Source organism: Brassica oleracea, chromosome C9 (assembly GCF_000695525.1).
Source record: "Brassica oleracea var. oleracea cultivar TO1000 chromosome C9, BOL, whole genome shotgun sequence".
In the NCBI taxonomy this organism is placed as follows: Eukaryota; Viridiplantae; Streptophyta; class Magnoliopsida; order Brassicales; family Brassicaceae; genus Brassica; species Brassica oleracea.
The window spans coordinates 8,381,537-8,397,989 of NC_027756.1; the positions used below are offsets into that span (position 1 = coordinate 8,381,537).

Genomic DNA, 16,453 nt, shown 5'->3' on the forward strand with positions numbered 1-16,453 from the left:
TACGTACACCGTGAAGGAAGGTGCACAACGGATTTGGAGTAGATTAATATATTACCTACCATAAATTATTCCTGAACTAAGGTACGAACTTATGATCTAGCGAAGTAATGGGGGTTAGGGAAATTATATTAAACGGATGTGTTTTATGGCAGTGGCGTGAGGTTGTAATTATTGGGGAAAATTAAGTACAAAATGTAGTTCAGTTTTAATAGTTGATAGATAATTTAAGCAAAAGCCAATCACTCGCCTCTTTAGACTAGTGTCGTATGAGAAACAAATGCGTGCAATGCACAGTTTAGTAACCCAGCTCCCATCATGTAGTATATATTATTTTTATGATTTAGTTGAAATATCTTTTGTCAACAATATTTGTTATTATTTGGTAACATTTTTGAATAATATAAAGTTTTTAAATGTAAAATTTAAAATTTAAAAATGTTTTATTTTAATTATTAACTAGATTCTGACCCGCTCTTTGAAGGACAGGCATATTTTTTGTTTAACATTTTTATAGAAATTTTCATATTTGTGTTTTATTTTGTAAAATATTTCTCTTAACTCCAACTTGTTATAAAAATTGTTCAAATTATATTGTATGTGAAATAAAAAATAGTGTTTTAAAAAACTTACTGTATTTTTAAACATTTTTTCTTATATTTTTAATATTGATATATTTATAGTTATATATTAAAATTAATTAAATTACTAACTATGGTTTATCTACAGTCAATCAAATAACCAATAACCGAAAACATTCCGGTTCAATGTTGTGATTGTGTTTGAAACATTAATTTAAACATATATTTAGGTTTTATATTTTCTTATAATATATCATTGCCAAGTTTCGATTAATTTTTGTAGTAGAGATAATATTTATGAAAGTATAGTATCAATATCATTGGTTGCCAAACAACATAATTTTTATTTAGTGGACTTATACGATTTAGAATCAAAAGAAGTCTACATTTTTAATTGAAAGTATGAGTCGACAGTAAATTCGTTTCATTTCATTACCCAGAGTCAACATCCATCGTAAAAGGTTTTAAAAAAGAAGAAGTATGAGTCGACAGTTTTAATTGAAAGTAGTGGGTTCCTATTAGGTCATGTTCCTATTAAATCCTAATTTAATAGTATTGATAGTTTAATTTAAGTTATTTTATAAAATTTTAGATATATATGACAAATATAGACTAAATTTGATGAAATTTAGGTATTCTATGTCCTTTTCGGATCCTAAATACATGAATCCGACCCGAATCTGATACAGATCCAAAAATTATGGCTATTTTACAAGTATTTTAATTATAGACCTGAACTTACCCGGATCCGAAAAGACCGAAATTTATAACCTATGGGGTCTAAATGTCTAGGACCTGAAAGGAACCGGTCCGAACCCGACCCGAAGATCCGAACAGCCATGCTTAGTTAGGTAGTACTATTGTATTTAAGTTACTAACCACAAAGTTGATCGAACCCGGCAGCCACACTTATCTTTTTAAATCTCCTTTTCAAAAGCCTCTGGCCGAGAAAGAGTATCTAACTTAAGAGTTGTTGTACTTGACGCACTTTCCAGGCTTTTTAGTTAGGTTTTACTTCACCAGCTTTTAGTGGAAACTTCGGACAAAAAAAAGAGAATATTACCCAATATATGTAAGCCACGTGTCATATTAAGCTGTACCCACGTGCTTAGCCGGTTGCTTGATCCAATCCTTCGCTCTTCTCAAGTCTCCGTATTCGTGTACGTATATATATGTCGTGTACGTATATATATGTGCAGTAAAAAATGTAATAAAACTTAATGCTATCTCTTTCTTTATTAATTACAAATCAAAGTACATACAGTATTAAATTCTTTGCTTCAATCACCTATTTTTAATTTGCATTATTACGTGTAAAATGGAGAGTCCATGTAACTATTTTAGATATTTATTACATTTCTCTAGAATTTAAATAGTTTGTAACTGAAGCTTTATATTAAAGGAGAAACAAAAAAATATCTTACAAAAGAAATGTCGTTTTCGTAATTATCAGACTTTCCAAATAAAATTATTTCACTTTTTTTCTGAAAAAAGAAAAGAAGTAAGAAAGGCTTCTTCATCAAACATAACGTATTGCTTCATCTTCTTCCTCTTCTCTAACATTCCCCGGTATGGGTCTCACCACTTCTTAACTTCTCTCTCTCTCTCTCTCTCTCTTTTATATCTTCTTGATAAGTATGAAGAAGCCATCTCAATTCAGATCCAATCATACCCTTCTCTTCTTTCTCTGATCACCAATCAATCAAAGCACACAACCAACAACAATTCAGCTTCTGTGATTACAATCTGGGTATGTCGAAATCTTCTTTTCTTTGCTTGTTTTAACTTAATTTTGTTTTTCTTAAATTAGATAGAGAGTTTAGTCATAATTACTTTGAAAGTTTGATTTTTCGTGGGAGTAGTATGATTGATAGCTAAGTAAAGGAAAAAAATTTGAAACTTTTCAAGAAAATCAAGAATCTCTATAAACCCTTTTGAAGATTTGCTCAGTTTAAGGAAAAAAATACTGAGAATTTGGGTTTTTGGTTGAGTTTAGGAACAAGAGAGCATGGCGATGTTAGTTGAGCCACCAAATGGGATCAAACAGCAAGGGAAACATTACTACTCCATGTGGCAAACACTGTTCGAAATCGACACTAAGTATGTTCCCATCAAACCCATCGGAAGAGGAGCTTACGGTGTGGTTTGTTCTTCCATCAACCGCGAGACCAACGAGAAGGTCGCCATCAAAAAGATTCACAATGTGTTCGAGAATCGCGTTGACGCGTTGAGGACGCTGAGAGAGCTCAAGCTTCTTAGGCACGTGAGGCATGATAACGTGATCGCGCTTAAAGACGTTATGCTGCCTACGAATAAATCGAGTTTCAAAGATGTTTACTTGGTTTACGAGCTGATGGATACTGATCTTCATCAGATCATCAAATCATCTCAGTCTCTTTCTGATGATCACTGCAAATACTTCTTGTTCCAGGTAATGCAACTCTTACATTTCTCATGTATTATCTTTTTTTCTTTTTTAAATACCAGGAGGTTCAGGTCGAAGCCTGTAATCCCCAATACCTGAAATCACAGCATGTTATATTAATTTCGTCCCAGCGGTCACTCGAACTAGGGGCCTCTGGGTCTCTGGTCTCATGTTGTTTTTTTGTTTTGTTATGCGTTTAGTTGCTAAGAGGATTGAAGTATCTTCACTCTGCAAACATCCTTCACCGAGATTTGAAGCCAGGGAACCTCTTAGTCAACGCTAACTGCGATCTAAAGATATGCGACTTCGGGTTAGCTAGAACGAGCCAGGGAAATGAACAGTTCATGACCGAGTATGTGGTCACGCGTTGGTACAGAGCACCTGAGCTTCTTCTCTGCTGTGACAACTACGGAACCTCAATTGATGTCTGGTCGGTTGGATGCATATTCGCGGAGATTCTTGGTCGAAAACCGATATTCCCGGGGACGGAATGTCTCAACCAGCTTAAGCTCATCATCAACGTCGTTGGTAGCCAGCAAGAGTCTGATATTCGGTTTATAGACAACCCGAAAGCTCGAAGATTCATTAAGTCTCTTCCTTTCTCGAGGGGTACGCATCTCTCCAATCTCTACCCTCAAGCCAATCCTCTGGCTATTGATTTGCTGCAGAGGATGCTAGTGTTTGATCCGACCAAGAGAATCTCTGTAACCGATGCACTCTCGCACCCGTACATGGCGGGACTGTTTGACTCTGGCTCTAATCCACCCGCGCATGTCCCAATCTCTCTGGACATAGATGAGAACATGGAGGAACGGATGATCAGAGAGATGATGTGGGACGAGATGCTTTATTACCACCCTGGAGCAGAAACTGCAAACCCCTAATCATCATCGTCATCCAGTTATCTTTTTTTCCTTCTAAAATGCAGCTTTGATGTTATGTTATATAGCGAGTGTTTTCATCTCGTCTGTTTATTTAGATACAGTTGAATGAGTGAGTAGTAGCAAAACATAATTTGAAGAACTGATTTAGTATCCTTTTTCAATTTTGTAAATGTGAATCGTGTGAGACTGTTTTTAAGTTGAGGCTTGTTCTTTCTTAATTGTCTGTGACCTATGAGGTTACTTCATGTTTTCAGACCAAACCCTCTGTATTGTTTCTAAAGTGATACAAGTCTGAGTGTTGGTAAACATATTACCAACTTTGTATCACAAGACATTCATTGATGTCACAAATCTCTGTAAATACAAAGACGAGCTTCACTAGGAATTAGCTTGATTACGGGATGTACAGCTGAAGTAAAATATGAAGTCGGGATAGAAATGCCCATATACTCAATTTTTATTTTTATTATCGAGTTTTACTAACTTGGTTTGTATTTGTAGGAGAGTCTTGATGAGAGGCTATTTCAAAGTTACAAACATGAAGGGCTTTTGTCAGATGATTATGGTATGTCTTAGTCATGGAATCATCAATCTTTAAAGTATGCACTGGAAGTACAATTGATTAGCTCCATATTAGGTTTCAATGATGCAAAAGCAAAATTTCATTTGTAACATATGTTGTGTCATCACCTACTTTTGTGATTTGCTTAAAACTTAGTTGAAAACCATGATTCTATGGTGTCCTTAATGCTATATATTACTTGTTGAATAATCATGGTATTGTTTCTAAAGTGATACAAGTCTGAGTGTTGGTAAACATATTACCAACTTTGTATCACATGACGTTTATTGGTTGACATTGTTGGGCCGGCGGCTGTGTAAATACTTTCACATCACACCACTAGGAATTGTAATCGAGCTATATATTTAAGCTAAGAAGTAACTTTGTAACTATCTTTTCTACTCAAATTGCATGCATTTGCCATTGAAAAAACTCTTCCACTTAACATCCTAAAGACCATTAAGTTGAAAGAACTTTTGTATTTATCTTATCTTTCCTAAGCTCTCTTTTGTATGTGATTTGTCTTGATCCTTATTATGGAACTTTGGTTTTTTATACCTCCACTAATATGTAATTAGGATAAAAAAAATTAACTTGGGCTGGTCTTAAGTCTCTTAACTTGGAATTTATTTATTTGAAATGATATTAATAACAAAGAAAGGAAGCTAGCCAACCTGATTAGAACAGAAAACTCATTTAGTTTTTAGGCAACACTATGGTCAAAAATATGCTTCAAGGCTCTATTTCAATGTTAGATCTTCTTCCCTTTCATAGTTTTGATGAGGTTCAGTTCTTCCTATATTCCTTAATCTATTCAAAAATAAGGAGATCACATTTGTAAAATGGTATCAAATTCAATTATTTTGATCTATCACTCTAATCTGCATGGATTATGAAACAGTCTCAAGCATTGTATGCATAACTATCACCGCCAGCATCGATGCACCAATTGTCGGAGTCTTTTATAACTTTATATAGTTGCAGAGAATCAAATCACTTTAAACAGAAGCACATGACCTGTAAGATCTTCTTGAACATATGTAAAATAAAGCTATTTTGGCTCTTTGAAGGAGGCTTTGCTTAGTGGTGAAGTAGTAGGCAATTTGTAGCTCCTTCGTTTTTCCTGGTGTTATACTTAATTTTCATAAAGACAAAACATCTGAATCATTAATATTGTTGGGCTTTTTTCCAAAACTAACCTAAATTTTTTTATCACGTGCAAAACTAATTTTTTCAAAAAATATTTTAATATTTTTATCCTAACATATTAATTATTCACGAAAATACTATTATGTATTTTTTTTTTCAAAATACATTGATATACCAAAACAATCCTCTTCATTTTTACTTTATTTCAAAAATATTATTGTCATTAACCAAAAACCAAGCTCTACATGCTTTTTAATTCTATTTTTATTTTATTATACATAAAATCATTTATCTTGCACTTCTTCTCTTGGTTCATCCAAAAACTTTCATATTTTGGATTTCCAAGTCACATTCACATTGAACTTCCTCAAATTTGAGTATTATTGGTTATTAATGATTGTGTTTCTTTCATTTAGCTTAAATTAGGAAACAGGAATTATGGGTGCTTGAAAACACTAAATATGAACTCTCAATGGATCTAGATAGTTATTCATTTGATTTTTGAATTTTTCTGATCCATTTCACACAAAAAAAAAGACTTCAGGTGAAGTCTGCTCAACTGTGCATATTAGTTTTGTAATTGATTGTTTTTTTTTTAATTTTCTTAGAATACTTCACGTGAAATCTGCTAATTTTCTTTTGTAAAAAAGATCGAGTAGACTTCATGAAATATTTTTGTAAAAACAAAGTTAGTTTTGCATTTTAGAGACATTATTATAGGAAATTAAAATTTTCGTAGGATGTTTTATCTGTGAAGTCTCCTGTGAGAAGACTTCTTCTGAAATTTTTTTACATGTCACATGAACTCTCCTACGTCTCACAAGAAATTTACTCATGTCAGTTTTGCAATTGACATATATGTTAAAACATTTAACCCAAAAAATAAATTAATTAGCAGATTTCAAGTGAAATTTCCTATTTTTGAAAATTAAGAAGACTTCACCTAAGGCCTGTTGTCGATTTTATTTTGAGATTTTGGTCATATCCATGGGTCTAAAAGCATACTTTAGGTGAAGTTTATTCATAAAAATTCAAAGATGGGCAGTTGCAAAACTGGCCCGAGCTGACTTCTTTTGACACTTCAAAGATTTTAGATGACGTGTAGGAAGACTTCAGGTGAAGTCTCCTCGTATTAGACTTGGGTGAAGTCTGTTATAATGAAGTCAAATCTTATAAAAAATTTGGTCAAATACAAAACTAACATGTTAATCACAGTAGACATTGGATGAAGTCTTCTCTTAAATTTGTTTTTAAAAAATTGATACACAAAAGTAACCCAAAAATTTATAAAGTAAAACTTCACCCGAAGTATGCTCATTGAGCAGACATAGGTTGAAGTATCTTTGTAAATTTATAATTTTTAAAAATAACCTAAAAGAATATTTTGCATGAAGTCCTTTTTGGAAGAATTCATCGGAAGTCTTTTCTGGGAAAATTCATCTTCGGTCTTTTATAGGAAGGCCTTACCTGAAGTCTGCTCTAGAAGACTTCACATGAAATTTTCTCTGTGATTTTCTGTTAATATAGTAAACTTGCATTTTCTCCATATTAAAAATGATATTTTTTTAAAAAAAATTGTTCATTCATGTTCATTTGTTAATTTTGGATTCTCTAAATGAATTTACATCTTAATTTTGTATAAGGATGAGAATAGTAATATTCTTGTTTCTTTATGTTTATAGCTTTCACCCAAAATCTGCTATCCTAAATATTTTGAACATGATTTTTCTATGCTTGCTTATGTGGTTTATGTAATTTTCTCTGTTCAACTTTTGTTTAGTATTATTTTGAATTTTTATTATGTTAAACTTTTTATGTTGAATTCATGTCAGGTGTTGTTTTGAAAATGTGTTATGTTTGAAATTATAATATTATTTTTTTTCTTATAAATATAACTTGTTTTATTTATAATTTGCATGTTTACATTCTTAAAACTTAATATAAGTTTGAAGTCCTAAATTATTTGATATTTGGCAATAGTGTTATAGTAAAACATATAAAGCTTACACAGTCATTTGAGAGAGAAGAAAAATGTGTATAACTTTTCTTTATATAAAAAAACAAAAATCTTAGTTAGGTTACTAAAACCAAAAGTCGACTTCATATGAAGTTTTCTAGACCAAGAATTTAAATAAATATTTAAATTTTAGTTGGTGAAAATTTTATTGGTTTAAATTTTTGTTTTATTCAAATTGAAAGTAAAACTCACACTTAAGAAAATAATATTTGGTTTGACAAACTTCTTAGGAATCTAAATCCAATGAACAATTATGATTTACAAAATATATTTTTCTATTTCAGAACTATTCAAATTATTATTTTTTATTTACAAGATGATTTAATCATTTATATTTACATGATTTCAATTTAGTTTCATCAAATTTTTTTTTAATTTCATAAATTAGTTATAAGATTCAATTCAAATACCAATTTCTTGGAGAAGCTCAGGAGACTTCATTGTTTCGTGCAGACTTTTCATTGTTATATTATAAATGTAAATTCGAATTTTTTTCTTTATTCATAAGTGGTAATTATAATTTTTTCAGTCATATTAAGTTCAATTTTTATTTAATTAAATATAGGATATATATTTGCATTCAAAATCAAATTATAAATGATCTTTTGGTAAATCTCTCAAATCTGTTTTGTACGAAAAAATTACAGTTAAAATTGTAAAAGATCATTTTTTGAAAAAGAAAACAAAAAAACTTCAATGTCTTTTTAATTGTATATTATCGATTATTATAGCAAGTCCAATAATATGGTAACATTTCTCGTAGGATTCAGAAATATCAAAGAGATAATACAGCCACTAGCCAATAAAAAGTGAACTTTTATTCATGTAAATCTTCTTCTTTTTTGTCAACAATAAACTAACTAGTCAGAACTAATCCCCACTTCGGAAACCTAAAGTGGTGGTGCATGACCAACATAATACACATCTAAAGGAAAACTTCGAGTACAACGTGGAAATTTGTCTGTCATTGTATTCTTTATTCCTGCAATATGTTGGATCAAAAACTGGGAAAAAAAGTCTTTTCACGTTGATTTTTCTCTATGTGGGACGCGAAAGCTAGCCATTCTGTTGGTATAGTCATCTTCTCACCAATTGAGAACACTCTGTTTCAGATACTATCTTCGAGAACTGCATGGTATTCATGCAGTCTGTTGCCAAATCAAACTTCATATTCTGCATGTAAATGTGGAAGTATTTGACGGATGTTCATTGACACCAGAATCTTATTATTAGAATCCCTTACAGTGGAAGACCATCCTTATCCTGAAAACTTGTCTCGTTCTCTCCATGATCCATATATACAACACTATCGCACATCTCTATCTTGTTGACCTATTGTGCTAAGTAATAATTCTCCGGACTTTTAAAATCGGTGAGTCATAATCAACATTTCTTATATAATAACAATCATAGGGATGACAATTATGCTGGCCCGGCCTGACCGGAAAAACTCATAAATATCTAAGTTCAATATGGCTGGTTCTAAAATATTTTGGGTCCATCCCGATTCTAATAGGACTATAGTGGTTTTCAAGATTTCTAGGATTCTCAGAATAATTTAAAATAACATTGTATCTGCATGTTTCATCATTTTAAAATATCAAACTTTCATTAAAAACAGTTTTTTACATCTTAAAATATATAGCAAGTTTAAACTTTTCTTGTTTAATAAAAGTGTTTTGCACATGCTTTAAAACCCTATTATAAGGAAACCAACATTTAGCAAAATTTAAATAATCAAATGAAAATTAAAACTAAGTATATAAGAGAACAAAACTTATGCTAAACGCAAAAAATGTTCTATATTTTATATTTTGAAAAAAAAAACATGTTGTACAAAAAAAAAGAATTTATCGAATTTAGAATGTGGCACTTATAATGCTCAAAGAGTAAAGTACATTCACATTTCCATTTGTTTTGCTATAGTTTGGATCAATAATATTAATATATGTTAATGTTATCAATAGTTTCAATCGCAAAATGATATTATTTAAACTTAAATGTAGAATTTTGGTTTTTCAGGTCGATTCTTGTCCAACCTCTAAAGCCCGAATGGACTTTAGTCCAATTTTTTTTTTTTTTAGACATATATAACTAAGTCCAAGTTCATCAATTTATAGGGTTGAGAAAATTCCGTCTCCCTGCTTTGGACCTAGTTAACATATCTAAATCACCCTTTTAATTAGTTTGATCTATATCTAATTACTATGTTAAGACCCGCACAAATGAACGTTATATATATATAATTTTTATATATTATTATTTATTTGTGTTCATTTACGTATTATGTATATAATTAAATTAGAGTAAGCACATAAATCAAAATAATACCTCTTGTTTATTTGTGATATTTGTTTTTGGTAAATAAATCAAAACAATCATTTTATTTATTTTATATGGTATATAACTAAATTTCAATGACATCGACATAGATATATAGTATATTTTAATATAAATATTTATTATTTAGAATTCATATTCATACGATAAACACAAAATTTCTAATGTGTGAATTTTTCAATGCAAATTTAAAAATTAAAATAGTAAGGTTTCAATATTTTTTCAATACAAATTTAGAAATTAACATATTTATGTATTGTATATGTTATATAGTTTAATTTTAAACTATATTAATATATAATATGAATGTCAAGTAAATAAAACTTCATATTCATACGATTTATGATCATTTATATTTTGTTATTACAAAAATGTCAAAGCATTGATCACAAAATTTGAGTGTGAGATATTTAACGTTTTTAGTAATTTATAGTCGTTTTAAAATTTAAAATATAACATATATAAAAAATATATTTTTAATTATATGGTTAATGTGATTGTTTAGTATCTTTAATAATATAAGATTAAACAAAAAAGAGCTAAGATACAAAAATTGTTATCAAATATTTATTATTTATAATCATTAATTGTCATATATATGTTAATCATATTAGGTAATTCCGTAGCTTTTAGTTAAGGAAAGTGCGAGAATATTCTTTTGTATATTATTTATCAATTTGATAGTTAGTTTTAAAAAAAAAAGTATAATATAAGTTCAGATGGACCGATCTATTTTTCTAAAAATTCTGAATTTCATTTTCATGGTGACACGTGGGTACAAAACAATGTTATTCAATTAATATATAAGGTATCTACATAATGTGTTTTCATGACAGCTAATATATATAGAGAAAAGCTTTGGAGAGTAATTGTTAATTTGCCGAAATTGCTGACTTGCAAGTCATTTATAATATTATCAAATTCAATTATCATAAGGGAAGTGACCTCATTGATCTGTCCATTACATGTTTAAACTTTTAGAAAGGGGTTCAATGAATATAAAACAATCCTTGTTTGGGAATATTCCTCATCAGTTGCATCATTGAGATATATATTATTACATCAAATTAAAGTGAAACTAATTCTATTTGACATCTCTTTGTTACTAATTTTTAATTAATTGAGAATAAAATGAAGGAATTGTCCAATTTGAGGTCTGAACTAGGGGCTGTGGTTGCATGCACTGACTTTGCTTTCTAAATTCATTAACTTTTCCCTCATCTTTCCAATTTACTATTTGCTTTCTCAGAGTTGGAGCCAGCCTCTTTGAGACTCATTTAGCAGCCCAATTTTGTACATTTTCTAATATAAAATATATGTACATAGGATAATAGGAGTATTATTTTTTTAATTGAAATCTGTTAATAAAAACCGTGTGTCTCTCCGTTTATTAAACTATTAAACTGAAAAAAAAATTAGGTTACCCTTTTGATTAGAACAAATTTGAAAAGTGGATATGCTGCTTGCGTTTTGATAAATAGAATCAAATAGAAATTTTAAAAAAAAATCGAAACAAAATGCTAAATAAGAGTAGGGCCATATTTTGATGGTTCAACCTAACTTTGCATTTTCTTTTCTCATTATCTTTAAAATTTTATTATATATTTTCATAGTTAATACATGACACGTAAACCGGGACATCATTCGTAAAAAGCAATACACTTAAATTTGAATTTTTTTTTAAATGTATTTATATTTTGCCAAAGGTATCCTCAATACATGGTGGGGAAATAAATCAAAGGAGGTTCTAAAATACATTTTTTACCAAACGAAGTATTAGCCTATTGGTAAAGAAGTATTTACTAGACATTTTCCCATCCAGATTCAATTTTTTGTTCGGAGGAGACTATTTATAATATCTGAATTTCCGGTAAAGAAATAAAATTATTTTTTTATATTAAGAAAGTACATTTTTGTTGATCCCTCCTTTTAAGATACCACATTATAAAAAGCATTTATAATATTTTAGATAGTTTTATTTAATAGAATATTTAACAGGACTTTTTAAAATTGTAATATTTTAGAAAATGAAGTTTTTGAAATATTCCTCTTAATAGAATTAATTCCGTTTAGTAGCTAATATATCGTTCTAAATAAACTTATTAGATATGGATTTCACCAAACCCTAATGCGTCAATTAGTCGTCATTTGATCTCTCATTGAAGACTGTTTTAATATTTTATACATAATTATTAGTTTATACAAATAGAAAATGTAATGAAGTTCCAGAAAGAGCGAGCTATGGACCCACGTGATTATTGTCCCCTGCCTCTGCTTAGAGGTTAAGTACAGTATATTGTTTTATAAGTATTACTATGAAAGTTAGATTTTCTAAAACACGTACGTTTATTAAGAATTTAAGATTTTCTAAAGCATGTACATTTATTAAGAATTTAATAAATGTTTATAATTTAATTTATTTTTTACTTTATTATAAACTTTCCAATAATTTTCCACCAATGGAATTTAATCAATTCAAATATTCTCAATTAATGTTCCTCAAAAGTATAAAAAAATACTTTAACAATATAGAAAATCTATCTTTGTGGAACAAGAAAAAAATCTAAAACATATTATTTTCGGAAACGGAGGTATTATCTTTTTCTGCCAGATAATTTCGTTTAATTTAAATTTGAACTTTGATGCATATTAAGAGCCGATCGTTAAGAACATGGACTGCGCAATGCACGTGGTTTCGTACGGTGCAGATCTACAAAGAGATTCCGTCATAAACGGCGTCGTGCACTGTAGTAGTAGTGGATGATTAACAAATAATTAACTACCAACCGTACCTAAAATTAGTAATGTACGAGGTGAAAATGAAATTATTAGAAGGTAACTTTGGTCAAGTCGTCTCAGTGAGTCTGGAGGCGGAATTTCAAAAATACGCTCTATTTTAAAGTTTCTAAAATTCTATATTTAAAATTTAAATGTGTTGTTCTCCAAAATCAAAACGTTAAACTTAATTTTAAAACTATTATATTACGATCCTTGTATTTGTCATAATTAATTTAAATTCATAAAAGTTTTACTAACACATATATAAAAATATTGCAACAATAGTAATTAGCAAAATATTATATTAAAATATAAAATTTCACAAATAACATAATTAATAATACAATTTAAGCAAAATATCACAATATTCCATAAAATTATTTCATCAACGCATATATGATCATCCGGTACATTTCAAAGTAAAAATAACTCTATTTATTTGTAATTTGTAGATTACGAATTAAAAATTGTTGAAATCTGGTGATATTAATACATTAGATCTGAAAAAAATTAAAAAGGAAAAAAAAAATATTGCTAAAATACCTAACTTCTACTGATGATATTAATACTCGTGAATAGTACGAAAAAATATATAAAAAACAACAACAACCATTTTCGGTTACACAAAAATTGTTTAGACAATATTTTGGAGGTCCCATATCAAGTTTACCTGACTGTTAGTGTTGTTTTAATATATAAATTTGTGTAAGATTAATGTCTTCATGTAATTTTTTAAAAGATTTTTTTGTTAAGTTTCTTTTGTATATTGTTTCCATATGAATCTAGTTTTAAAATAATTTAAATCTTATTTTAATTTTTTTCAATTTTATGTGTAAAAATTTAATTTATAAAAAAATGAAATATTTATGAGATAGAAAAAGTTTAAGGATTAAAATGATAAACGAAAAAAATATTTGAGAATTATAAATGTGATGTATAATTGTAGGAACCAAATTGCAAACAAAAATATGAAATTTCAAATTTGAAGTTTTGAGTAGTGAAACTTCAGACATAGAGTTTCACTCCTCAAAATTACAAATTTAAAGTTTTAAAATTCATTTTTGGAGAGCAAAAAAATTTATATTTGAAATTATAAAGTATCTTTTAGAGATCTTCTAAATATAGAGTATGATTGGTTTTTTTAGAGTAAATTGGAGTAAAAAGAAAAGATGGGAAAGAGATGACAATAAAATGAAAGAAAAGAAAAGTAGAAAGAGAAAGAAAATAGAGTAAATGGTATTAATCTAGCGAAACTTAGAGTAACAATAAGTGTGTATTTCTTTAAAAAAAAAATAAGTTTGTATTTTTCTTTGTTAAAACAGTAATTAGAGTTATACCAAAAAAACCGTAATTAGAGGAAATATGAGGGAACAATATTTCATTTGATTTGCTCTCTATAGACTATACAATCACACCCATAATTTGGTAAACACTTGGTTATAAGACCATCCGTTAGGTTTTGCTTCAATTTTTAACCGTATGTTTTATTCAGTTTTTTGGTCAATGTTTTATTGATCTAACTATATGACTTTATAATAGAATAATTTTCAAGGGTAGCATAAAAAAAATTTTATCAATTTTTTTAATAATAAAATAGTACACAGAAAAAAAAATGACTAGTTAAATATTCATTAAAAGATATTAAAACACATACATTCCTTAGATTAATTAGTTGAGAATTATAGTTTCGATTTTTGGGAGTGACGGTTAGGGTTTAGGGGTTATGATTTAGGAGGTTTAGGATATAATTTAAAATAATATTTTTTAAAAAAATAATTATATTATATGTTATTCTGTGATAAAAAATTATTGTGTTTATTGGTCATTTTTCTTCTATGTTATTCTGTGATAAAAAATATTTTATACTTTTTATGAGAATTGCCGCTTTATAATTTATCACTAATTTATTCTATCACAAATTACAAAAACTAGTCCAGAGACAACTCTGCAACTTACTCGTTCTGTTTTGAAAATATCAATATTTTAGAAAAAAATTGTTATAAAAAATACATTTTAATGTATTACTTAATGAAATTGTAAACTACAAAAACATCATTGTGTTTATTGAAATTATATTGGTCAAAATTTATAGAAAATAGTTAATTACAAAAAATAATGTATTGTTGATCAAAATTGAATTTTTTTCTTAATCATGTATATTTTTAAAACAAAGGAAGTTTAATTTTATATGTTTTATAAAAATTTATGTCTAAATTGTTCTTTTTCACCATCATAAACTATCTTATAATGATTTACATATCATATTTCATTTCTATTGTATCAAAAATATTTGTATACAGATTTTCGTTTTATTTGTATATATAGTTGTTGATAAATCTTTTTTTTCATTTGAAAACTAAATATCAGGATGTATAATCATTAATTAAATTTTGGTCAAACTATTGGAAAAATAAAACTTTCACACCCTTATTTTATTTTTTCGTCCTATTAGTATAGTAAATCAAGGAATGTTGAACTTTAAATGGCTTCTAAAAGCATAGGGATTCCAAACCTAAATGTTTTCATATTTTATTATGGTATTGTGAAACAGTTTTTTCATGTAATATATATATATATATATATATAATTTATTTATTTTAAAAATCTTTGCGGAAATATTAAAGGATGTTCTAACAACTTCGAATAGAGATATCTATAAATTTTTGGTTTTGAATTCGATTCAGTTAAACTATACTGTAGAAAGATTTCGGTTTGGTACTTGGTTAATTTAGTTAACCACGTGTTGGTGATCTAGTGTTAGATGGACTTTCGGTTGCTAAACAACCTAGATTTGAAATCACCCCATTACACTCCATCATATCGCGACACGGATATAAGTCTATTATTTAGGAGTCATTTAAATATTCGGAAAGATGATCCATCCGTGAATATACCTCTACTTAGAGATTAGTTTAGACTCTCTATATATCCGGGATACTTTCAAATAATATCAAAATATTATAATGTTTATTTTTAATGATAAATTTATCTTTAATTTTTTTCAACATTTTGAAGTTATTTTATTGAATTATACCTAGGACATATATATCCTATGATATGTACTCAGAATTCATAAAATATATGAAATAATCTAATAAAATAGATGAAATTCAAATCGTTAAAATTTAATTAATATATAGTATTTTCAAAATACAGTATTTTTTTATTTCTGTGGTAAAAATATTTTAAATATATAAATCTGAAAAGATTTTTTTAATTGAAATTAATAACTCTATAGCTAAATTAATTATTAAGTATATTTTTGATATATAGAGTTTTAATGTAGATCAGAATTAATTAAAAGAGAGTGAATTATAGTAACGAACTAGGATAAGACATGCGCAGTGAATTTATATTAAAATTATTGAATAAATATCGTATGAAAAAATAAAATTTATATTCTTGATCGAATTAATATTTTTGACCCTTAAACAGTTTTTTTTAAACTTTTTTGTTAATTATATAATTTTTTTACTGATGAGCTCATCTCATTTTTAAAAATATTTTAGGTCAAAAAATCACTTATCGCATAAGAACCTAACGTTTAGGCCGAAAAATCATAAGCCTACTATTTGGTTACAATAAAACTATGTCAACTCGATTTTATATCATGATTTAACAATTTAAAAATTAATTATGGTTATGAGAAGTTTACGTTCACGTGCCAATCCTATCTATCTTCAATATTTTTCTCATTTTTGTGTCGTTTTTTTTTCATTT

The 16,453-nt window shown here is 28.1% G+C and overlaps 1 protein-coding gene across 2 annotated transcripts; it reads left to right on the forward strand.

The window, feature by feature from the left end:
• Nucleotides 1-2,067: 2,067 nt before the first annotated feature.
• On the forward strand, nt 2,068-4,105 carry LOC106319482 (mitogen-activated protein kinase 7). 2 transcript variants are annotated; one of them, XM_013757824.1, is made up of 3 exons: nt 2,068-2,328; nt 2,575-3,009; nt 3,204-4,105. In XM_013757824.1, exons 2-3 carry the CDS (start codon nt 2,587-2,589, stop codon nt 3,885-3,887), a joined length of 1,107 nt encoding a protein of 368 aa, XP_013613278.1. In that variant the 5' UTR covers nt 2,068-2,328; nt 2,575-2,586; the 3' UTR covers nt 3,888-4,105. The 2 variants fall into 2 exon arrangements, with proteins under 2 accessions (XP_013613278.1, XP_013613277.1); XM_013757823.1 differs by having other exon boundaries at nt 2,069-2,328; nt 2,564-3,009.
• The last annotated feature ends 12,348 nt before the right edge of the window (nt 4,106-16,453 follow it).